Raw genomic sequence first — 26,599 nt, 5'->3', positions numbered from 1 at the left:
TCGCTTGACAATTGAATGGAAACATGGCTATTGTTTACATTCAACGGCTGTCACTTTAAAAAAAATTATGTTCGAATAAATTCCGCTATAACCCAATAATCCACCTCCAACTGTTGACCAGGAAAATAGCACGAAACCAACCAAATTGTGTGAGTGCAAGATACCTACAGAAATGTGGACCCACACTTTGCTCTATAGTGTTACTAGTGGTCAAAACCTACTCTGGGTACCATCAGGGATTTCACCTTTGTATACCTCTGTAATGCAGCTACTGTAGTGTCTTTCAAAAGTACATACAAAATGCTTAATATATGATGATATTTGATGATAAGGAATTCATTTAGGAACCTCGTTTGGCAGCTTCTCAAAACGTTTAGTTACGTAAGGACGATGACAAAACCTGTTGATAAAAGGTGTTGCTGTTCTGTTGCAGCTTCACTCCCAGCCCTTCTGTTTCTGTTTTTGTGTCCCTCCCTGTTCATGTGCATTTGTATATTTTTCTCATCTTTGTTTTTGTTAACAATCTCTCTTTAAGCCTCTTTCCTGCTTTCATCCATTACAAAGTGACACTTTCCAAAGCTGATTTTTGATACACATACAGAAAACACACACCCAACCACCCACCCACCCACGCACGCACGCACGCACGCACGCACGCACGCACGCACGCACGCACACACATCCTCTCACTATGATGTGCGGCTAATGATGGAGAAATGTTAATGTCAGGAGCGATGTGAGAGGGAGAGACCTTCAAAAGCCTTTTAAACAGCATTGTGAATGTCTGCTCTGCTGTGGTTCGCTCTGGAAAGGATAAAACATACGAACTGTCAGTGGAGATCAGGTAGTAGAGGAAATGTGTGCACACAAACAGCCCTTACTAACTGTGTTACATGCACAGAAAACTGTCAGTTTCATCATCACACACACACACTTCCCGAAATGATTGACAGCTCTGAGGGAAACACAGCTGTAGTTGTCAAAGAGCATCTGCTATGGATTTAAGTCATTAGAAATCATATGTTAAAATGTTGCACACACCTATCACATGTAACAGGTACCCTACACACACACACACACACACACACACACACACACACACACACACACTTAGATGATCTAAGCTAACACTTCCAGCTTCCATGCTGGTGCCCTGTGATTGGAATGTTTAGCTAATCTCCTGCCTTGTGTCAGGGCTCGTCACACTCGTGCAAAACAGGAAGGGAAGGTGAATCACAGAGGTGTTAACTGGGTGTGAGCTTAACTTAAACCAATACGAAATAAATAATGTGTGCCATTGTCTGTATTGTTTTTAGCAGTATTTTATGCACCGTTCTCAACCTTTCCAGTCCGAGCGGCAGTGACATTTGAAGCATGACTTGTGATATTCAAAAACTACTTGTTCCTGACTTCGGTCATTGACTTTTTACAAACCACCCAAGAGGAGTTAAAGGACAATTCTGGTGGTGATATTTTGAGCCTTTTTAGTGGTATAAATAGCGATTTGTTTTTACTTTCCCTGTACCCCGAATACTAGCGTTGTAAGCTAATCAGCGATCCGCGTTAGCTTGTTTCAAGCTACAAACACATTTGATTAGCATGAAAACATGTCCCAGAGAGAGATCGAATAGGTACACATCTGCGCCGGAATTGTCCTTTAACATGAAGTTATGCGGACAGACGGGTAACTCGTTGATTGGACAGTTTTGGTGATTGTCATCCTGCATCATCAGGACCTACACAAGGAAATTAAATTCCGGTGACTTGACAGAAGTTTATGCAGCACTTTAATGTTTGTTTTTTTTAATGCTAATTTATGTTCTTTGGTGTCATAAAGAGCTCACAAAGAAATAACTGATTATGCATTATTAGTATAATTAGACTGCAAAACGACCACATGTTATGAATAAAGACTAACAGGTAGAGACAGGACGAGAAGGAGGCGTTTTGTACAGTACAGTAATGATTCGGGGCTTATTACTGTGCGATTGTTGTAACACACTTTATAACGGACTTAATGAGCTGAAAAAGTACACACAGTCGGATACAAGCACAGCAGTTTTAACAGCTTTCAACCTATCGGGGAAAATACCCACGCATAGGTGTTACCATGTTTAACAAATGATAAATAGGTTATATACTGTACATTGCCTTATACAGATCAATTATAAGATCCCTTCCTGAACAGATTTCATGATCAGCAGGTTGATTTATTAGTAGTGGTCAAACAAACGGCACCGGAGTCCGAGACCCACCTTTTCAAGTGCTCTCGGTTCAGTTGTTTGGTCTGCACCAGGGTGTGATTGACAGCTTTCACATCAGCCCAAATGAAAAATACTAACCGGGCAAACGGACCAGAATTTTAACTGAACCAAACAGGTTAGGTGTGAACGCGCCCTAAATAACTTCCACAAACTAACTCATCTGTCGGATGGGCCCATGAACAACCCAAACATCTCTGCCTCCACTGTCAGTGTAATTGTATTCAAGTGTTTACTTGATACATGTGTCTTTTCGTTAAGCAAATACATTTTTAATTCAAAAGTTGGCTCTTTAAAGCATTTCGAGCGTCATTCTCAGAACTCTCAGAAATACCTCAGTTTCTCCTTGAACAGTGAAGTGAAATAATGTGGGAAAAAAACCCCTGTGATTGCATTTCAGAGAAGGGAAGCTTCATCATTGCATTTTTAATATGTACAACTCCAGGTCGAGTTGTGGTACGTGAAGTTTGAAATTGTGTAGTTTACAGCTGAGAGACATTACAGTCATTTGTCTTGAGGATTAATGCAGGATAAATGGAGCCAAATGGCATATGTGTTGACATTTAGAATAAGACCTCACTCAGAATAAACTGGCCCAGTTAAATACTCATTAGATTTAGCTTGAAACGTTCAGCAAATGAAAATCTGTTATGCAAACAGTACTTCAGATGACCATTTTTTAAATAATTTAACTCTTTCTATACACTCACCCTTTTGACTTTTAGGTATCTGCAGATTATCTATCCATAGATTACAGATCATGTGTGTATGTGTATATGCAGAACCCCTTTCGGACTGTGGTGATTGTAAACAGGACACCTTTAGTTATCACTATTTAGGTAGCGATCATGTAAATACAGTTGAGGGAATCATCATTTGGATCCATTTCTTTTTAGAAATTGGCTCATGTCACAGCAGCCAGTGGCCGGGTTGACCCAGACAGTGGTAGCGGTGGCCCCGTGAGGCCTCGTCGCCATCCAGACTTTGCCTCTTTGACTCATTTGTGCATCTGTTTATCTCAGTCCTGCTAATGAGACTCTCCCTCTCTGTGTCTCCAAGCACTTTAGGCCAGAATCTCCAGCTGCGTGACCTAACAATACAGATGATGTTACGCACGCACGCACGCACGCACGCACGCACGCACGCACGCACGCACGCACGCACGCACACACACACACACACACACACACACACACACACACACACACACACACACACACAGCCTGTGACAGCTCTTAATCATCTGATTTGTCAGGGGCCTGGCCAGGCATACAGGCTAAATGTTCCCAAGCCGCGCCTGTCAAATCCCTTCTGATGCTAACGCTGAGACAGAGAGGGGGCAGAATGATTACATCAAAGACACGTTGTTGTCACACCCCAGAGTCCAGCTATCAGCTTTTCTCGCTGGCCGCACCTCATCTAGATTTTTATGACTTATGTCTAAAGGCATTTGCTATTCCTTTGTTTTTTGTTCTCATCCACTCTATATCAATTTCTCTCATTTGCCCACTTGTATCACTGTCTCCCCTCCTGCTCACGCAAGTCACTCATCTGCCTTAGGCTTCGATACAAATTGCTTCATTTTTGGCTTTTATCCCGCTCCCTTTTTTCTTTTCTTTCAAGGTCGCAAATGGAGACGACGTGGTTTTCTTTTCCCAGGAGCTACAGATTAAAAAAGAGACACAATGTAAAAGAATTTTTTAGGCGGTTTCTTCAGTACGGTAGAAAGCACTCTCAATCAGCGCGTCCATGTTTAGTGAGCAGGCATATGAGAACTCTACTGTGTAGAAGATATACTTTTATTTTGTCAAGTTCTGAAGTCAACAATTGCAGACTAATAAGATGTGTCAGCGATTTTTGCATGCCATCTGACTGTGAAGTGAGAGCTTTGTTTTTAAAAGGCTGTTTGTGTTAGCTCTCAGTACTGGCTTTGTCTCTGTAATTTAGAGTTCAGTTTCACTCCGAGGTACCTGTCTGTACGGATCGCTTCCTGCCGCATCAGAGCTGCTGATTAACTTACTGCTGATGCAAACCTAATGTTTCCTGCTGCTGCTTCACATTAAAATGGATTAAAATCGTTCCGCTAGCAAACCAGCAAGAGACTTCAATTGTGAAGCAGCTATAGAAAATATATGTATATCACTAATCCAGCTGAGCGATTTTTTTTTTTGCCGATGATATGGACATGTTTGGTGCTTATTGTTCAGTGGATCAGTTTAAAATACTGATAGGAGGAACAGTATAAGCAGGAACAGCCACAGTAAACTATTAAAAAGCAACAGAAAACTTTTTTTTGCTTTGCTGTGCAGTGAAAAAACATTTGCAATGTGCCAGCATGGCTTGGGAGGTCTCGGTTGCTCAGCTTGAGTATCCCCACCTGTATTAAGAAAGGGCCAAAGTAGACTGGACTAGTGTCAATGAATCTGATCACGTCATCAATTTCACTGTTACCTTTAGGCTCCGATTTAGCTTTCAGTCCCTGTTAATCCAAAACTTTCTGAAGTGAGTATTTTTCAAAGCAGAAGTTCCACAGTTGGTGAAACTTGCTTATCTGCCCTCTGCCAGAGAGTTTGATGAGAAAAACCATACCACTCTCATATCTGTCAGTTAAATCTAAGGCTATACAGACAGCATCCCGTTAGCTTTAGGGGTGTAAGAAAAAATCGATACACTTGAGTATCGCAATATTTTATTTTGCAATACTGTATCGATTTTCAAAAACACATTGATTTTTGTTTTTTTTTTGTTGTTTTTTTGTGCTGAGACACACCACTAGTGTCCTCGCCTAGCAGTGCCTGACTTTTTGCTAGAAGCTAACAATGTAGCTATGGCTGAACTTTGGCCTACTTTAGCATATAACAATTAGCTCACTAAAAACCTGTGAACCACAATCCCAAACTGGCAGTTTGATTTTCTGTGTACTGAATTGTTTACCTAAAGTAAACTTCTTTGACTTTTATGCACATCATGTCTTTTTTTAAATATTAGTTTTTCTACAATTAGACTTTTAAAAAATCCCAATATATATTGCCTTACGCACAGTATCGACATATATTGCAATATATTGAATCGTGACCCATGTATCGTGATACTTATCGTATCGCCAGATTCTTGCCAATACACAACCCTAGTTAGCTTAGCTTATAACAAAGGGCAGAACAGCTACACCTACAACACCTACAACTCACTAATTTACACGCTTTATTTAGTTTGATTAATACATACACAAGTATAATTTTTTTTGAAGCATGGAGAGCAGTGTGTGAGTGATCTGGCCGTAAATGCAACAAGTTAGTCTCGAACCTCTCAGTTAATTTTTTCGTTTCGTTTCAACGGCCGTAGACCGTCCGTGGACGCAATTGGATAGATCTTCAAACAATCAGAGTAACGGAACATCATGTGCAGAGTGCTGAGCGACGGACAAATCTAAAACGACTACAGCATGCAGATATGAGCTGTGATGGTGAAGCATTAATATGTGTTGCCATTCTTGCCAATAGAATTTGAAAAATAGTACTTCAGCAGAAAGTTCCACATCAGCTGCAGCCATCTTGGTTGTTTGCGAAAATGCCTCAATGGTGCTCCTCTTTACTCAGCGTGGTTTATGCTCGCCGTAGTGTCACCGGCACAAGGGTTAGGGTTACACGATATTGACAAAATGTGACATTGCGATATCGATTTTGAATATTGGGATATAGATATTAATTTTGATATTTTTGAAAATATGTAAAATTACAAAAGTTATGGGAAAACGCATCAAAATAGATTCATAACAAATAAAACAAGTTTTCTTACAACACAAGGTTTATTTCAACTGACAGTCATATTGGACTGGTACAACATGAATAAATAAATAAGGACCATGTCTACAGAACAGGACATGTTTTACTGGTTGTACAGTATAAAATATATAACTAAAGAGAACAGGATACAACTTTTCTTTGGCTTTTCTGATTTGTTCCGTTTAGTTGACTCTATCTATTTCTTCACTTACACTGTCACTCTGTCGAAATACGCACACACATGGTATGCCACATAGGGTTTGTCACGTAGTGGACCCGTGCGCTGACGTGTACTAACATGTGCAAGTGGCACGGTAACTGGCCAACTGATGGGACGCAGCGGTCCACAATATAAACAAAATATTGCAAACATTGCAACCCCTTTCGATATAATATTGTGCAACGTGACATTGCGATAACAATATTGAGTCGATAAATCATGCACCCCTAACAAGGGTGCACAAGCCAAAAATGATGTCATCTTATGTTTTGCATAAAGCGCGAAGGTTCAAAAAGTTGTCAGTCATCGTATCAAACACAGCCCTGTATGCGATAAAGAGTTGTGATTGTCTGAACGGGGACCAGACGCATCTGCCAGAGCAAATATAACATGAGTTTGCAGATTCATCTGGTTCCCAGGCTGGAAATGATCATCACTGTCAACCAATCGTATGCTCAACAATTCATTAACAATAATATATTGAAATCTACACAGAAACACTGAGTTAAACAGGATGACATTTACACAGGGGTAGAGTAGAGGCAAGATGAAAACAATGATTCAAATCATTAATTGATGCTTTCTTAGGTACCACATATTTGTTTCAATGGAATTTACAACAATGGCAATGGGACATTATGGCTTTTGATGATTGTAATTACGGTAACATTTCATACGAGTCCTGAAAGGTAATCATAGCAGAAAGAAACGGCACTCACACAGCGATCATTTGCCCTCGGCAGCCGCCCCATCTGCTCATACAAAGAGCGGAGTGCCAAGGCTGCCCTGATAAATTAATCAGAAACTACAAAGTGAATTATTAACCAGTTTTTGTACTGTATGTTGGGTTCACATATTATGCAATAAACATGTTTTACGCTTTTAATTATGTCAAGTATAGTGGAGGTGTGAGAATTCCTGTATTGCCTGTGATGTTTTATGCATGGCCCTGGAGAACTGCCCGTTCAGCCTCGCTGTGGTCCAGTGTCAGCTGACTTGGTGGAAAATGTTGACCTTGTTTTGTTGCCAGCATGTACCAATGCTGCCCACTCTCATTTAATTCAAGTGTACTGCAGGTTTAAATCAGCACTTACTGTAGGTTGATGTTCCTATTTAAAGTGGTGACCTGGGAGATTGTGTTTACATTTTATTTTGACTGTATATGTGGAGCTAAGAAAGTTTTTGTTTCCAGAAAATACACCAGACACCAAGGGCCAGATTCACATAGAGGATATACATACACAAAATCTGTTCACAGTCTGCTCGTTATAACTGTCTGAATTGCCAAGACAGCAGCTTATTATGCAACCAGCAAATCTGGCCCGGGACTTCTATTACGTGGCATCCCTACATCCCTCCTGTCTCTCTCTCTCTCTCTCTCTCTCTCTCTCTCTCTCTCTCTCTCTGTAAAGAAATAAAACAAAAAAGCCATAACAGGAATATACAGTTTGTCACACAGTTATTCCAGAATTTTAAGCAGGATCGAAGTCTTTTTTGAGTTTTGAGAAAACAAAAGTGGTTGATACCGTAAGGTGTAGTTACTTTTCACTTCTAAGAGTGTTTTTTGTTGCCAGGCAACATGTAGTTCCTTCCTCCCCCAGAATTGAAAGGCGTAACCTGGCAGTATGGTCACTGAGCAGTTGTGGAGACCTCGCTTCTCTTCCATTGACTTCTCACCTCTCCTGCTTATCTCTTCTCACTGGGAAGTGACATTTATGTGTGTGTGCGTGTGTTTATGCATGTACAGTATATATAAGTCCAGTTTATCTTTCTGCCTTCACATGACCATTTTATGATCACGTATAACCGCATACGCTGCTGATAAGTATGCATATAGAAATGTCTTATCTTGCAACTAGAATCCGTGACATTTATGACATCTAGAGGTGAGAGCAGCAAGAATGGACACAGGAAAGAGTCCATAAACAATATGTACTGCCATAGAAAGGCAAACAGAAGCAATGAAAAAAAAAAAGTGTAAAGTTTTGCCAAAAATTACATCACATTTTCTCTAAAAAAAAAAAGAATTACAACTACTGTACTCTAATCTTTACAGAATGTGATGGGAAAATGTAATATCTACCCATCTATTTATTTTTATTAGTTTGTTTTAAGAAAAACCCTTAGCTTACATGAATTAAATGTCTGTTTTGCTGTATGTACTTTTACTTTTAATATTTGTAGTAAAATCAATATAATAAATTAATTTACAGTTGAGTACACTTCAATATTTGATTTAAATGTATCTTACCCACACCATGCATACATTCACAAAAGCTGAGAAAGCAGCTACTGAGATCCGCTAAGCTAGTTACACGTAGCAGGTTTAGCTGTTTTCTTCACTGTTGTGATTGGATTGAGCTACGTTACTGCCACATTTAGTTAAGAGGAATGACTAACTCAATGAACCAATATGTCAGTTCATGGATATTGGAAACATTTATATTTTCCATTTAAATTGAGGGGAAATAATAAGGGGAAAGTTAGTTTTAGATTTTGCTAAGGCTAGCTCTCGCTTGCTAGCTTTCCTTGGATATAGCTCTCTTGTTTTAGCTGTCTAGTTTAAGCTTCGTTTTGTAAGCCTTTTTTTTTTACGTTTCTACTTTTCTACGGTATAATAATTTATTTTATGGTTAAACAGATGTCCAAAAACAGATTCAGGTTTCAATTTATTTACAAAATATGTAACTGCCTTCGTATAATCTTCCTTTATACTGGTTGAACAGGATGTGTGTGATTGATGTAGCTCCTGTAGAAGACGGAAATAGGCCTTGCTCACCTCCATGTTTTTTATCTGCCTTTACATGTCCTTCCCTATATGATGATGAATAACAATAGACTGATTAAGGCTTCATGTCAAATAAGTATAGTGGTGTGGAAAGAAACATGGGGGGGGGGTGGAGGACTAGGAAAGAGCAGTGTTGAGATAGCTTGATGTAAGCAGACAAGATGTAAGAGGACAGAATCAGCCTTGCACCTGCATCAGGATGCCACAGTAGTTTCTGCTCTGCAAACAGGACCTGGCCTCCTCAGCCCTCCTCCCAGTCTCCACAAGAGAATGAATCTGTCATGATGTCCATTAGTGTTATTACTGCTCTGACATCTATGAAAGCAGTCAGGGTGTCCCTTATTGTGTTGACATAGCATGAAACCCATGCTTGCACGCACTGCCTAATCTGACACATAAGATTTACCCAGTCCTACCGCGCCTATTTGACCCTGCACGCAGCATGTGTTTAGTTATCCACTATTACTCCCTTAAACTTACACACTTATCCACTACTTGGGGCAACGGTGAACCTCTTATCTACTTGCCTGTTTTAAAAGTTGTCTGTAGCCACTGTACTGCATATCATCTACCAAATGTTTGGTAGGTTCACAGATGCAAAATGTGAATGTACTGTACCATGAATATGCAGCTGATGTGCATGTGTGGACATTTTGAAATTCTTCCCACCACATTTTCCACCTTGTTATTATACACAGCTTTATTTGGATACGCAGTGATCCACACACAGTTAGTGACTCAAGGGTACAACATTAGCAAAACTGTTGACGGTTGTTTTTAATTTGTTTTTAATGATGAATAAGTTTGCATGCACTTATGCACACATCTGCCTACAAGAAGTTGTGGATTTGTTTCCCCGTAAAATGAAAAGTTGTTTCTTGACTCACACAAATCAAATTTAACTAAAACTATGAATCATAATTCTTCTGACATCATATTACACTTATACATTTATATTGATAACCTCAAAATGAAAGCCTTCAGGACACATGGGTGGAGCAGAGCCAGAATGCTTGCCACTGATTGGTTAAGGTGGCTTTACAGATCTGTGTAGAGCTTGGGAGAATAGCATGACATCCCTCATGCATTACACCCTCTGTGGTTGTTTCCTATTTTTTTGCATTTTTCTGCACATTGACAAAAAGATATTGTTATGGATATTGAAAAATATGAGCTGCTAATAGCGCATCAGAGTCCCTAATGCGTCCCTAAGTAAAGTAAATAAACATGAAGGGTTAACCTAGTGACTATTTAATTGGCAAATTGTTTTGTTTTTTTTTATGTTAGATTTTCTTCTGTTCATTGTAAGAGTTAAAATAACACTAATAAATTACATTTTTTTGTCTTTTAAACAATAAAACCAAAATAATGTGACCATGTAATGTTGCAGACAATCCCGCAAATACGGGAAAAAAATACGTTGCCGTATTTCTTTCCCTTTTACAGCTGTTATGCATTTTATTGTCTTCCTTATTTTCAAATTAGAGGCAGTGCAATCTTGAATTGTATCATATTCATGTTTTTCCAAAGGCATTACTGGTAGTGCAAATGTCAAAAATTGCAGGTAGCTTGTTGAAACCAAAAAAGAGGAATTCCCATGGGACTCAGATGTTAACAATTTATAAACAAGTAGTCCATTAATTAATGAATTAAAACCAACGACAGCCTTTTGCTATCAGTGCATTAATTGTGAAATTCTTTTTGATACCAGGACTTTTTGTACCAAAGAATGAAATTTATATTTTAAGGCAATTCAATTCACTTGGGTGTTGGGATTTTAGATCAAAAGAGAAGCAATAGTTTCAAAAACAGGGAAATGTTGGCCTCCTATACTGGCTGTTTGTTCCAGTCCCAAGCACCACAGAGTAAAACGGAGCGTTGCCCAGGCTTTGTTCTGAGCCTAGCTGGACACCGATTAGCCGTGCTAACATTGGCCATGTGGCTGTGTGCCTGTGCCTCCAGAGTTGCTCAAGGAGGGAAGTCTGAATATTCATACTGTATGACCTTGCCTACATTCATCAGCAACCAAATGACAAAATAAACTCAAATATCGAGGTGTGTTAATCCTCGAAAATGCATGTTTTTTTTTACTAAGTGTGTAGCATTGCCAGTCATGGGAAATATGGGATTTGGAAGCCTGGTCATTGGCAGCATTATGGGAAATTTTATAGTGTAGCAGGACAAATCACACGGGACACCTATGCAAGATGGATCCTGGCACAGCAACAAGACACAGGGCCCTATTTTAACGATCTAAGCGCATGTCGTGAAGCGCCTGGCACAGGTGCGTTTAAGGCGTGTACGAATCCACTTTTGCTAGTTTAACGGCGGAAAAAAGGGTCCATGCACCAGGGGCATGGTTCAAAAGGCTTGTACTTAGTGTCTTAATTAATCATAGCTGTGTTTTGGGCGTAACATGCAATAAACCAATCAGAGTGTCTTCTCCCATTCCCTTTAAAAGCCAGCCGCGTTTGTACCTTGGTGCATTGCTATTATGATGACGGATTTGCTGAGCAGGAAAGCAGGAGAGATTTTCAGGAGAAGAAACTGATCTGCTCGTTTTTGCTGTAAACAGCTGCCTGTTGCATCTAAAAACATCACTAATGGGAGCGGTACAGTAAAACAGGAAAGTTGTGGGCCAGAAAACCAAAAGCAATGAGCCTAAAGACACTTTAAAGCTCCGTAGAGCTGAAAGGAACTGCAGAATCGGTTGACCATTCTTTGTGGATTCATCACTACAAGAGAACACCTTTCACATGACACATACGTATATAATCCATTGTTAATATAAACATATGTGTTATAGCAGCTTTAATATATCCCACTAATGTATTATTTAAATGTGATGAAGAGTTGCATGTTGCAGCTTTAACCTCAGCTTTTCCAAGCACCATTTTAACTCTATAACTAACTTGTTCTTCTCTCTCCTTCCCCGCTCTGTTTCTCTCTCTCTCTCTCTCTCTCTCTCCCCCCCTCCCCCTCTCTCTCCCTTTCTCTCCCTTTCTCTCTCTAACTGCCTGCAGGATGCCAAGTTTGTGGAGGAGAGGAGGAAGCAGCTGCAGGGCTACCTTCGCATGGTAATGAACAAACTGATCCAGACGCTGCCGGAGTTCACAGCCCGCCCCACCAAAGAGACCCTGCTGTCTCTGCTGCCTTTCTGCCTGTAAGTGGACACACACAGGCATGGTCAATACAGGTCCAAGTCTTTATGCCAGCGTGTGTGTGTGTGTGTGTGTGTGTGTGTGTGTGTGTGTGTGTGTGTGTGTGTGTGTGTGTGTGTGTGTGTGTGTGTGTGTGTGATTCAGAAGAAGGATGCCAACACATGTGTTCAGGTGCAGGCCTCCTGTCTGTGAATGAATGCTGCAATGTTACAGAGAATTGAGTGGAGGAATCCAAACAGAAACAGTCAGGGAAAGAAATCAGGAAATGTGTGTATCTTTGTAACTTTATTTATATATTTGTAGCATTAGATGGCGGTTTGTTGTTGTGTTTTGTCCACAGCAAATTCTAATATGGTGAAATCAGCTAATTTTACCAATTTAAAATAAATGTAGCGCTGCCTTTAAACATTGCAGAAATCCAACTGTATGCTCACACGACATCTAAAAAGGACCAATACCAGTTTTTGGCAATACTTTGTGTTTATTGTACCAATTTAATCTACACGATTTTCAGAAGGAATTAGCTGCCACAGCTGTCGTGGTAGTAGTTACAGGATACAAACAGGGAGGATTAATGTCACTGACAATGCCAAATCCCTTGTAAACTAACTTCAGCGTTTCCCTGCGTTTTACAGTCATACGCATAATTCACACATCCAAGCGTATATGTTCTCTCACACGCACTCAGACTAGCAAGTGTGAAAGTGCTTGATGCCTCGGCTACCCACCTACCTACCAGGCTATGTCTGAAAATAAGATGGTCGAGTCATTTCCTGTCAATTTTCGCATCAGTTTCCACTCACTGGGATCAGTCAGCTGGCGTGACCTGTCACACTGTCTGACTGGAATGTCATTTCCTCTCTGGAGACATGTGAGTCATCAGACGAAGGCAACAACAACAACAACATAGTTGATAAAGATAATGCTCTTCACTTTGTGGTCTTGTTAAAAGCCAAAAATGTCTTGCATTCTTATGGGATGTTAGCAATTTTTCAAATAATTCTCATGGCATATATATTTTTATTTGTAGAAACAATGAAACAAGTGCAGTCTATGTGTTGCTTTCAGCCCATTCGTATCAGTGCCCCTGGGTTGGAGACTGGAACAGGACCGCTTAAAAAGATGGGTCTCAGTCTGGTTCTGGTTCTGAATTAGACTCGGGTGCAGTTTGTGTTATTAAAGCAAAGCAGACCAACTGCACCATACTGTGTGATGGTAGATATGTGATTTTATAATGAATTCAAAGGATAACCTACAAATCTATTTGTTTATCGTGAGAACTGCCCAGGAAGCAGTCTCCTAGGATCACAGATTTATCCAAGACCATTTGGTAACCATGGTAACGTGTATGCACCTTATTTTCACACATTTTCCCAGATACATCAGAAGGAACAGAAATTAAACAGAGGCATGCTGCTTTTTGGTTCTACTCTGTGTATATAGACCATCTCCCTCGTATTATTACATCATCCTATTTGTACCTTTTCTACATTATTTGTGACATACAGCAGCCATTGTCAACTGGCGGCCCGCGGGCCACATCCGGCACGCCAACGCTTTCAGTCCGGCCCGCAGAATAATCATGAATTCAGAAAATTCGAAGAGGAAAAAATGCGTTCTGGTATTTAGCATTTATAGCAGGTAACATTACACAGGTAGAGCACAAACCCAGCCCCCTATTTGCAGCTCTACTCACATGCCGGGATTCTGTAGTGCGATGCCCTCGCTCCACACACACAGCTGAGCCGAGAGGTGTGTGCGTTACAACACACACTACCTGACTAGGAACGATACAGAGAGGATTACCAACGGCCGCTGGGGCAGATGAACTAACGCTAGGCTCGTTACTGTAAGTAGGCTAAAATAAAACCTTCGCGAGTAAAAAGTCAATACTTATCAATGCACTCACCTGTTCTACAGGCATAAACATGTAGAAAGCGATATTTCAATCTGCTCTGTCTGCACAGTCCACTCTTGTCCACCGTGCTGTTTTACGCAAACAGCGCTACTCTGCAAATAGCGATTTTCTTTTTACAGAAAAACTAAAATAAAAGCTGTCAGTTTGTAGTAACAGTATCTTAGTTTGCCATGAATCTTGAAATTTGGACAAATTCTTTTAAACTTAGCTGCTGGCTAAACAAACAATCCTCTCCGCTGGAGCGGTACATCTATGGATGACCAAAACAGATGCATGTTGGCTACTTAATATGCAGTGAATGACGCGATTGTTATGTTTGCATTCTTTATTCTTGATGATGATGCTGGTTGTATTCTTTTGCAACAGCATCGTTTCATTGCAAATGGGGCATACAGGACAAATGCGTGGCCTGCTTATCAGTCCATTCATCATTAAAGCTTGGGTTTTCCACATCAACTTTTCGCTTCAGCCTCTTTGACAGTGACATGTTTACCTGACAACAGCCCTTTCTTTCTGCAAGCATGTCCCACCAATCAGGACACAGCATACTACAACGACGTTTCCATAATCACAGACTTTAACCATCACTCCTCAGTGAACTGCCTCCTAGTCTGAGATCATTTTCTAGTTAAAGAGCCAGTTATCATTATGGACTTTTCATGTTTTTTAAGGCGTTTGATACACTAATACATGTACAAAATATAGCATTAATTCAGTTAGAAAGTGAAAAAAAAATAAGAATAGGCGTATTAGGTATAAATACATTTTCTTCATTTGAAAGTCCGGCCCCCGGAGTGTCTGCTTAGGAAAAATCTGTCCCTTGGAAAAATGTATTTGATGACTCCTGGCATACAGTATGAGGTCTGGTTGTAGTCGTGACTAATAATGCTTGTAATTAATCATTGCTTGGAGAGTTAATGAGAGAAGATAAATAAACTGCATTGGAGTGCAACATCACCTGCTGTCAGCAATACCACGGTGTAGGAATACTCTGTTGCAAGTAAAACTCCTGCATTCAGAATTTGACTTAAGTAAAAGTACATAACATTAGCATAAAAATGTACTCATCATGCAGAATGGCCCATTTCAGAATCATAAATAATATTTTATTGATTATAATTATGGATGCTTTATTGTGTTCATCACTTTAATGTTGCAGCTGTTAAAGCTGGAGCTAATTGTAACTACTTCATACACTGCTGGGTAGCTTAATCTATAATAGAACATCATTTATTAGTTGATTATATTTTCGGTTAACAATTTCAATCTGTAAAAAGTAACTTAAGCTGTGAGATAAATGTAGTGGCGTAAAAGTATAGAGTAGCAATAAATTACTCAGGTAAAGTACCTCAAAATTGTACTTAAGTACAGTAGTTGAGTAAATGTACTTGCATTCCACCACTGTCTCTCAGTCATTGACTACGTTTACATGCACATAATATTCCCGGTTTTGCTCTTATTCCGAAAAAGACGATATTCCGACTAAGCTGTTTACATGTCTAATGTAAGTGAATATTCCACTAATACTGTATTCCCGTTTACATACAGCCATGCAAAATAGGATTTTTTCAAAGTTTTCCACCGTTTTTTGACCGTGCGAACACAGCATCCCTCTTTCATTCCTTCAACCAGCTCCTTGAAAAGGTTGGCTTTGCGATGTTTACGCATATCCGAAACCCTGTTGTTTTCCAAGTCTTTCATAATGTTTAAAAGTAGGAGTGTTTCTCCTTCTTTTCTTTTCGGCGTGCATCTCTATCGCAGCCTTGCAAACTGTCCCAACTGACCCGATTGAGACTCATATTCCTGTATACATGTCCAAAGAATGCCTCTAAAACCCGAATAATACTGGCATATCCCACATGTCTTAATCGGAAAATGCTGAATTTCGGAAAAAGGCCTTATTCGGAATATCCAAACGGAATATGCTCTTCATGTGACCTGTATCAAATGTGGAATATTGTCACATTCGAATAATAGTGGAATATTAGTGTGCATGTAAACATACTCACTGAAATTTATTTTACCCTACGGATCCATGCAGCGCCGATTGTACAGGATGACATCACCAAAACTGTCCAATGAATGAGTTACCTCTCAGTCCATATGATTCTATCTTTTACACCTTGTAGTTCTTTTGTCAACTACTCAGTGTGAACATGAAACCAATAGTAAAGGTTGTGGAGTATCAGGGGACCTTAGTAACAGCTGAATTTGACAGATGGGTTACAGGAAAATACTAGAATACAAACTAAATGTGTGGCCGCTCGATGGTGTTTTAAGCCCCCAATGTCTCCTTCCAGGCAGCGCTGGGACCGTTGACTTCAAGGCATCTAACCCTAACCCTAACCATAACCATTGCCTAATCGACTTCAAGGCAGCGCTGCGACCGTTGACTTCAAGGCACCTAACCCTAACCTTAACCCCAACCCTAACCATAACCATTGCCTAATCCTAGTGCAAGACGTTGGGGGCTTAAAACACTGATAAACCGTGTGGCCAGGGCAACAGTAGTAGAAGCAGGCCCTGCATGCCCACGCAGGTGATTTCAATTACTCTGGCTGATTAGGCCTCTGCTCAGGTTAAAGCTGGGTGGAGCTCTCCTGAGAATTACCTAATTAAATTAAATAACAAATTGAATTTTAAAAACCTTTTTTTTCAAGGGGCATCACACGTAGCAAGTAGCATCAGTGAAATCAGTAGAGATAGATTCAAATTGAGAGGTAAGTCTTTAAAGGCCGTAGTCCAGGAGAAGAAGAGTACAACATAGGCCTGCGTAAACCCCCAAAGCACACACTGCTCATTGTCGAGTCTGCCGTGAGAGGCTTAATAATCCTATCTCTCCTTCTCATATCTCCGAACTGAAATAGAAACCTTTCTATTTGAATGGCATGAAATATTACAGTGTCAAGCCACATCACATTACTTTCTTCTGTTCTATTTCCTACATTGAAATATTGTTATTCTGGGTTTAATATCTTAATTCATATGTACCTCTACTTTTACAGTAACTATGTGTTTGTGATTGCCTGCTTGTAAGCAGGCATTCACAATCACAAACACATAGTTACATAGTAAGTAACAAATACTCCTGACTTTTATCTCAGGAACACAGCAGGTTAACTGTTAGTGTTTGACCAAAACAACAGGAGACACTGGCCAAACTCTGCTCTATTTGGTGGTGTGAACAGCTGATGTTATGGGCCAACACTCTTTGGGTCCTATTTTAACGATCTAAGCTTAAAGCGCCTGAAGCGCCTGACGCAGGTGCGTTTAGGGCGTGTCCAAATCCACTTTTGCTAGTTTGATGGCGAAAAAAAGGGTCCGTGCCCTGGGCGCATGGTTCAAAAGAGTTGTACTTAGTGTCTTCATTAATTCATAGGTGTGTTTTGGGCATAACATGCAATAAACCAATCAGAGTGTCATCTCCCATTCCCTTTAAAAGCCAGGCACGTTTGTACCTTGGCACATTGCTATTATCCATCCATCCATCTTCTTCCGCTTATCCGGTAACGGGTCGCGGGGGTAGCAGCTCCAGCAGGGGACCCCAAACTTCCCTTTCCCGAGCCACATTAACCAGCTCCGACTGAGAGATCCCGAGGCGTTCCCAGGCCAGGTTGGAGATATAATCCCTCCACCTAGTCCTGGGTCTTCCCCGAGGCCTCCTTCCAGCTGGACATGCCTGGAACACCCCTCTAGGGAGGCGCCCAGGGAGCATCCTTACCAGATGCCCGAACCACCTCAACTGGCTCCTTTCGACGCGAAGGAGCAGCGGCTCTACTCCGAGCTCCTCACGGATGACTGAGCCCCTCACCCTATCTCTAAGGGAGACGCCAGCCACCCTCCTGAGGAAACCCATTTCGGCCACATTGCTATTATGATGGCGTAATATTTTTAATCTTTTTGCATGTTTGTGTGCTGCTGCACTTCCCTGTGTGTGTTTGTAACAAGCATAGTGTGTGCGCGCTGTGCATTAGGCCTAGGCGCATTTTACTAATTTGCTGTTAAAATAACAATGAAATGCTGCGCTATTGACTTTAGACCAGGTTTTTGTTGGCCAATGGCACGATCACTTCCCGCTGCCTCAAGATAGCAATATGCCAAGAATTCACCTGAACACACCTCCCTGTGCGCAAAGATGGGCGCAGGTGCATTTGCTATTTAAACAACGCAGGTCTTAAACTAGCAAAGACACTTGCGTTGGGCATTGCGCTGCGCCGGGTGCAAGATAGGGCCCTTTGGCTGTGTGACCAAAAGGTCACCTCGGAAAAGGTTAGCATTAAAGTTGAGATGATGCAGCGGAGAACCAACTGCAGCAGTACATGAGTACATCATGTTGACATGTTTGCATAATATTGTCTTGAGCATCATATCAAGTAACGTTCAGTTGATGGTTGAGGACTTTTACTTGCATATGCACGTCTGTCTCGGCCTGCTGTGATCTGTGCTGACACTGGAATTCTTACTACCATGATGCAATGGAATTGCGGCCGACATTGAATCAACCCAGATCAGCATTACAATAATATTAATATGTGTGAAGGCATACAGTATACAGTACTCTCTAATTTCTGGCCAATGTTGCACTGAGACCTGCCAGTGTTGTCATGATGTTTATTAGTTTGACACAATGTTACTGTCTAATCTGGACTCCATAACTGCCTGCTCAGTTGGTAGGATCAAACCTGCGCTCGTCTGACATCTTTGAAGGGATGAAAGCCTGATTAGTCTGGTCATTATCTTGATGAGGGGGGCGGGAAGGAATGTGGAGAAGTTGCAGAGGTAAGCAAGAATACTGTTCGGCCCTAAGTAGAAACCACACGTTGCTTCATTATGTAACAACTGTGTCCTATTCTAATTAAAAGAAGTCTCAAATAATAGCCAGCACAAACAAATAATGGCCTGTTGCTAATATAACCCGCTTAAAAACATGGTAAATTTAGCATAATGTTTACTTCCACAGCCCGAATTCCTCTGTATAAAGGGTCATTCATTGTTTAGTTTGGATCTTTTGAAGTGGGGTTGTATGAGGCTCCATAGTCAGTGTATTATCTACAGTACATGGCGGTCGACACGTCCCCGGTTTGGAGAAACAGGCAGGAGTACTGAAACGGAAGCTAAGCAATGTACTACTGTGGACGGGGGCAGTAGCTAAACATGTTTTACTTACCTAAAAAAAAATCATTATCAGTTTAAGTGTACACTATATTTAGAATATTTTGCCAGATTTACCTTGCTGCAGACAGCACTTTCCGATGGCGAACTGAAGCTTTTATCAATGCTCTCTTCAAAGCCACCAGACTTCTTTTGCAAAAACAGTAATTTTACCGTGCAGAACACGGGAGATACTGGTACCATTTGCTTAGTTAGTTAGTTAGTGTTAATGTGTGACTTTGGTGTTTTAAAGGGTAAGTCGTCACAGTAACACAAACAAACTAACCGATCGAGGTAGCGGTAGACGAGCAACTCCCGTTTTTCCCGGTTTTTTTTGTCTGGTGGTTCTGAAGAGAGCATAGATGAATATAAGGACTTCAGGTTCCCGTCGGAAAGGGCTGTCTGACGGCAAGATAAAGTCTTGTAAATATTTTAAATATAGCGTACACTTAAACTGAGATAGATTATTTTAAGTGGCTAAAATATGTTTAGCTGCGTAGCACACGTCCACAGCAGTACGATGCTTAGCTTCCGTGCCGATACTCCTGCCTGCTTCTCCAAACTGGGGGTCGTGTCGACCGCTATCTACTGTAAGTAATACACTGACTATGGATAAATACCTCATACAACCCCACTATAAAAAATCCAAACCATCCCTTTATTTATTTAAAAATCAGATCTACTTCCTCAGATTATTACACTTTTATATGAACATTGCTAAATGAATCTACGCAAATAAACAAGCAATAGCTTTTATATGTTTAACAGTTGTTTATTTCACATCCTCTGTGTAATTATCCTCTGGACCTCTACGATGCCACCAGATTGTGTTGCTTTGTAACACAATGGCTTAGCCTATATTAGGGTGGAGACACTCAAATGTGAGACAACAGATGTTGTGGAGTGAGAAAGATGAAGGGGATTGGGAGGATGGAGAGAAAGAAAGCTGGTCTGAGAAGGAGACAGAGGAAAGAGAGAAAACGGGAGAAGACAGATGGGGGTTCAGTTGGTGATCAAAGGATAGATGGGTCTTAAAACTCCTTAATGATGCTGCACTGACCTAAACGCATTATGCTATTTTCAGTGAAAATATGTTACAAAGCCATAAAAAAAGTTATTACTTTCCTTTAAATATCAGCTTAAAAGTTGATTTATTTGAAGACTATGTTACATGCCAATCATCTGGTTGGATTTTGTCAAAATGAGCTATTCAGATTGATGTGAGCTGTCAGAAAACGAACCTGGAAGGGTTCCCACTGCTTCAATTGAATTTAGCAGTAGTTTGACAGGTAGGCAGTAACAGCAGATGTTGCTATTTGATCCCACTGATCTTTCACAGAGGAGATATAAAGGTAAAAGTGGATGACATCGTGTTGTCAGAGGATCAAATAACTGTGCCCAGGAGGAATACTCATATACTAAGTATATATATATATATATATATATATATATATATATATATACTATATACTATATAGGTATAGTACAGTGCCCTTTTACTTGCACAATACAATTAACAAAAAATACAAACACAGGATGAATTGTAATGACTGACACCCTTAATCTAGCTTCACCATCAAGTCTGAACTTTAATGAGTCCAATACTATGGTTTATGACCAACTACCTGCAAAACTAAAGGCTTTCCCATCAGCCTCAGTTGTACTTTGTGTTTAGAGCTTGTTTGTAAATGTTAGCATGCTAACTATGGAATATATCATTCAAAAAGGTTTTAGAAATGTATTTCAATAATTGTCCGTCTTATTCCTGTAAGTGATATGTGGTGCATGTTGGCTTGTTAACGTTTCTGTTTCAACACAACAGTAAGATCATATAGTATATAATAAATATATATAGTGAGTAGAAGCACTAGTGTTACCCCCAACCCACCCAAGGACGTTACAAACAGAGACTGGTTAAATACATTATGATAACGCTAGTTAGCTGGCTGGTTAACGTTACAGTAGCTACCTGACTAGGAAGGCAAATTATTAGAACGATATTTCTAAGCATTTGTTAACCTTTCCAAAAATGTTAATGCTACATCAGACACAGATTATGTATTTTGTTGACTAACTGGCAGTGGAGTCTATCTTTCAGGGTTCTGAAAGATGTCAGTCAGGGTTGAGAATAATAAAACACATTGTACTCAGTGTTCAAGATTTCTGTGCGTAACGATTTTTTTTCCCCGGATGACAGCCTAAAAAAACACATGTGAAAAATACGGGCTTGGTGTGCAAAGGCCTTTAGTCTTGTTTTAATGATGAACTGAACTGTAGGTCTTCACTGACCCACCTTTTTATTTAACATTAATAGTGGTGGCATGTGCCTCAGCCTCCGTATGGCAAAGTGTCCCTGAGCAAGACCCCTAACCCAAAGTTTCTCCCCGGGCGTATGTGAATGTGTCCACTGCTCCTAATGCTTAGGATGGGTTAAATGCAAAGATTGAACTTCACTATGTTGTACTGCAGTTGTGTGTGACGAATAACGTTTCTGTTTTGTTTCTGAATGTAATTCATAGAAGTAACAGGCCTGACAGCAGTGTTCATGTTTGCACCCACTGATGTGTACGGATGTCTTTGTGCCTCTCCACACTCACTTCTTTAGACTTGCATGCTGCACAGTACACACACTGTCTGCCTTATTGACCTGCTGCATCAGAGAAAAGTGTTGTAGACCTTTGTCTCACGGTCAAGAGCAGTGGAGAGGATGTAACCTTTTATTGTGGGGACCTGAGACAATTTATCTGTGCCTGCCTGTACATGCATGTTGGTTTTACTTGAGGTGTGTGTGTGTGTGTGTGTGTGTGTGTGTGTGTGTGTGTGTGTGTATGCTTGTTTTACTATATTCGTGGGGTCCAAAAACCGGGGAATACAGTATACTTGTATACTTGGTCTGCACAGCCTTGTGTGGGGGCCTTGTGGGGCCCAAAATGCTGGACCCCACAAGGTTAAAGGGCTGTTTGAGGGTTAAGACTTGGTTTTAGGATTAGGGTTAGAATTAGGTTATGGTTAGGGTGAGGGTAAGGGTTAAGGTTAGGCATTTAGTTGTGATGGTTAAGATTAGGGTAAGGGGCTAGGGAATGCATTATGTCAGTGACGGGTCCCCACAAAGATAGTGAAACAAACGTGTGTGTGTGTGTGTGTGTGTGTGTGTGTGTGTGTGTGTGTGTGTGTGTGAAAGAAAATGTAGAGGTAATAGTTTTTATTTCAGATTACTATTGATCACACCGCCCTCAATCCCCCCTGGTGAGCCTCTTGGACCTAAAACCCCCACTTTTTTTTGGAATGTCTTTCCTCCACTGAGAAGATGAGCACCCTCCTCTGCCTAGTCTATATCGACAACGATTCATTTATGGGATATAGTCCAGTCATTTTATGAAAAAAGGTAGAACAAATTGCAACAGAAGAAAACTCAACTGATTTTGTATCCTCAATATGTCCTGAGTATATCCTACCAAGAGCCTGGGTCTGTCCGAGGTTTCTCCCTTAAAGGAAGTTTTTCTCACCACCGAGGTTTCTTCCTAAAAGGAAGTTTTTCCTCGCCATTGTCGCACTAAATGGTTGCTCTTGGGGGAATTACTGGAATTGTTGGGTCTTTGTATATTATAGAGTGTGGTCTAGACCTACTCTATCTGTAAAGTATCTTGAGATAACTCTTGTTATGATTTGATACTATAAATTATAATTGAATTGAGTAAGGACAAAAAAGCCCCGAAGAATCCCATTAGGGGAAAGTTTCAAAAAAGACCCAAATGTAGACTATTCATACGCCTATTCATTCTTTTTCTCAAGTGATTAGGGTAAACATTTTATCCTCAAGATATCACCATGAAAATTATTGAGTTGATTATTTACATCACGACAAACAAAATGTATACGTTTTTTGAAATTGTTTGTTAACATGGGCAAACGGTGCATAATCTAATTACGTATGTGCTAATTTGCTGTTTCAGTTGAGTTTGCTTCTGTTGCAATTTGTTCAAGGTTGACCCCCATTTTGACAGTGGTTCCGCCGGATGCCCCTCACTTTCGGCCGGATGTCCGTCACTTTCCGCTTTCTTTGTGTTGGCATTCTAAACTCCGGTCAATTCGAGAAACATCCTCCGAGCTGGACCGACAATCAATTTGTATTTATCTTTTCTTTGAGTCAAATTCTCATCACACACCCAACAGCAATTTTAATTCCAGAGTTTGCCTCCCTACGTGCACATGTTCCACCAAACAAGACCTTCCTCCGCAGCGCTGTGGAGATAGGTCTGGCAATGCGAGACTATCCCCTGTCTGACTGTGACTATCGGCCAGCTTAGGAGACTGCTGGAGTGACTCTGCACCAAAGCAAGGCTGTAGTTCCTGATGGTATCAGTCCCAGGGTTCTGAGGACCTGTGCCAGTCAGCTGTCTGCCATTGCGCGACACCTCTTCAACCTGAGCCTGTACCAGGAGAAAATAACAGTGCTGTGGAAGGTGTCCTGCATGGTTCCGGTTCCCAAGAAGACAACTATCTGGCCTCTATGACTTTCGATCAGGTACCCTCGCATCTCATGTGATTAAGGTGCTGGAGAGGCTGGTCTTGGCCCACCTTAGACCGCGGGTGAAATCATCTCTGGACCCTCTACATTCTGCCTATATGTACCAGCATCATCTGGGAGTGGAAGATGCTATCATCTTCCTACGAGCTCACTCGCATCTTGACGGAACCGTTTGCACGATGAGAATCACATTCATTGATTTCTCCAGTGCATTCAACACCATCCAGCCACTGCTACTGAGGGAGAAGCTGCAAGCGATGAGGGTAGACACATTCACGTCTCCTAGATTACAGACTACCTGACATACAGACCACAGATTGTCTGTCTGTCTGTCTGTCTCAAATGGTGGTCAGTAGTACAGGAGCTCTGAAAGGGAACTGTGCTATCTCCATTCCTTTTCACCTTGTACACTGCAGACTTCCAGTACAACTCTGGGCCATGCCACGTGCAGAAGATTTGTGATGGCTCTGCACTTGTTGGGTGTATAAGTGATGGATGGGAGGAAGAGTATAAAGCACTGGTGAACGATTTTGCGGAGTGGGCTGGAAGAAATCATCTTCTGAACGTGGCCAAGACCAAAGAGATGGTGGTCGACTTCAGAAGGAAGAGGACGGCTTCACAACCCCTGTGTGTTCTGGGAGAGGATGTTGTACTTGTAGCACCTGGGTGTTGACAACAGCCTAAACTGGAAGAGCAATAACAAGACTGTAAATAAGAAGGGTGACTAATAATAAGCTGACTCTTATTTCTTGAGGAAGCTAAGATCCTTCAACGTGTGCAGCAAATTGTTGGAAATCTTCTATCAGTCTATTGTGACCAGTGCCACAGTACACTGTACTTTGCTTTAGTCTGCTGGGGAGCAGCATTGGCGCCGCGACACAGACTCATTAATTTTATTTATATTAAGAAGTCTAGCTCCTTAATCGGCTGCAAACCAGACACCTTTGAAGTTGTGGTGGAGAGGAGGACACTGGACAAACTTTTATCCATTATGGATGATCCTGACCACCCTCTCCACTACCTACTGGACAGACAGCAGAGCTCTTTCTCTAAAAGACCGGGTCAGCTTCCCTGTCACAAGGACCAATACAGGAAATCTTTTTTGCCCAAAGCAACACCTCACCTCTTTCCAACAGATGACTATCAAAAAACTATCATCTCTATTATTTCTGTCTCAACCACTCCACTCTGTTCAATAACCTTGCACATGGTGATTTATATATATATATATATATATATATATATATCACATATTTATTGTCCCACTCTACCTCATTACTTATCTAATGTATATAGTATGTTGTATATTAATACTGTATTTTACTATCGTGTATTCTGTAGATGTATATCTTATATTTATAGAGTATGCTGTGTTTCTTGTATTCCTTATTGAGCTACTTTAATGTATTGTATTTGTTGTGTTTATTTTCTATTGATATATATTTTCACATGCAATGCCTGGATTACCTGTTGTACATCTATCTGTCTATCTATCTATCTATCTATCTATTACTCTAATTATGCACCTCTGCAGTCAAATTATTAATATTCCGACAGTGCCTGGAAAAGTTATTATCCTGCACAAGTCAATATCATGTCCAAATGGAGGACAAGCACATGCTGAGACCCCGACCTAAAAACCTATACGCCTAATTAATTTAGCACATTTAGCTACTTTACCCAGTTTGATATGAATAAATGAGATTGCTGTGGTTTTGACTCTGCACGCTGTCCCCAATTTAGTATGATTTTTGCTGATACAACTCCCCACCGCATCACTGTTTGACCAACCTTGGTCAAGTTCAAATTGTGTGACTGCACTTGATTGAGCTTGCTTGGTGAGTTGGAGGCATGGCAATAAGGAGCCACTGATGAATGTACATTTAGTGCCAGAGAAAACTGAATGATGTTCACCATGTTAACAAAGCTTAGGCTGCTCCCATATTACCTGGTCACACCATCCCCTGCAGCTAGGGCTGGGCAATATATCGATATTATATCGACATCGATATATGAAGCTAAATATCGTCTTAAATTTTGGATATCGTGATATTACATAAGTGTTGTCTTTTCCTGGTTTTAAAGGCGCCATTACAGTAAAGTGATATAATTTTCTGAACTTACCAGACTGTTTTAGCTGTTCTATTATTTGTCTTTACCCACTTTATATTATTATTATATCCACATTACTGATGATTATTTATCTAAACTATCATTGTGTAAATATTTTGTGAAAGCACCAATAGTGTGTCACATGCTGGAAGACTTGAGTGTACAAATAAATAAGAATTCAATACATTACATCTATGTTATTTTGTCTTAGTTAGGAAAGTAATGTTTAGTTAGGAAAGTCTGGTGCCTTTAGTCTCTTCCACATGGTGGAAGGAAGGTATAAGGTGGAAGGTGTACAGTGTATTATTAATTCAACAACGGTATCGGATCGGTATCGGGTATCGACAGATACACAAAGCCCAGACACCGGTATCGGGACTGAAAAAGTTGGATCGGTGCACCCCTAATTTCGACACCAGTACAATCCTACTTTTAGCTAATTTAAAGTTTGGCTGGAGCCAATGGGCCAAACAGTTTCATTGAACATACGCTAGCCTGTCTTTTCCTATGTTCTATTTTCTCTCCATGATCGCAGTTGTTAAGCTAAATGGCAAGTCAGACTCCTGTGTGGATTGACAGCCAAAGCATGCTGTGGCTACTATAAACAGATATCTGCATATGAATATGTAGGCAGCAGGACAAGATTTTAGTATTGGAAGCATTCTGGTTTCTGTTTGT

The 26,599-nt window shown here is 40.6% G+C and overlaps 1 protein-coding gene across 1 annotated transcript in view; it reads left to right on the top strand.

The window, feature by feature from the left end:
- snx29 (sorting nexin 29) overlaps window positions 1-26,599 on the top strand; it is a 176,660-nt gene that overhangs the window by 146,378 nt on the left and 3,683 nt on the right. The window contains exon 20 of the mRNA XM_031297994.2: window positions 12,075-12,214. Within this exon, the coding sequence (XP_031153854.1) occupies window positions 12,075-12,214 (140 nt within the window). The remainder of the gene's footprint in view (window positions 1-12,074; window positions 12,215-26,599) is intronic.

This window comes from Sander lucioperca, chromosome 22, assembly GCF_008315115.2.
Source record: "Sander lucioperca isolate FBNREF2018 chromosome 22, SLUC_FBN_1.2, whole genome shotgun sequence".
Lineage (NCBI taxonomy): Eukaryota > Metazoa > Chordata > Actinopteri > Perciformes > Percidae > Sander > Sander lucioperca.
This window is presented reverse-complemented; position numbering and strand designations above follow the sequence as displayed.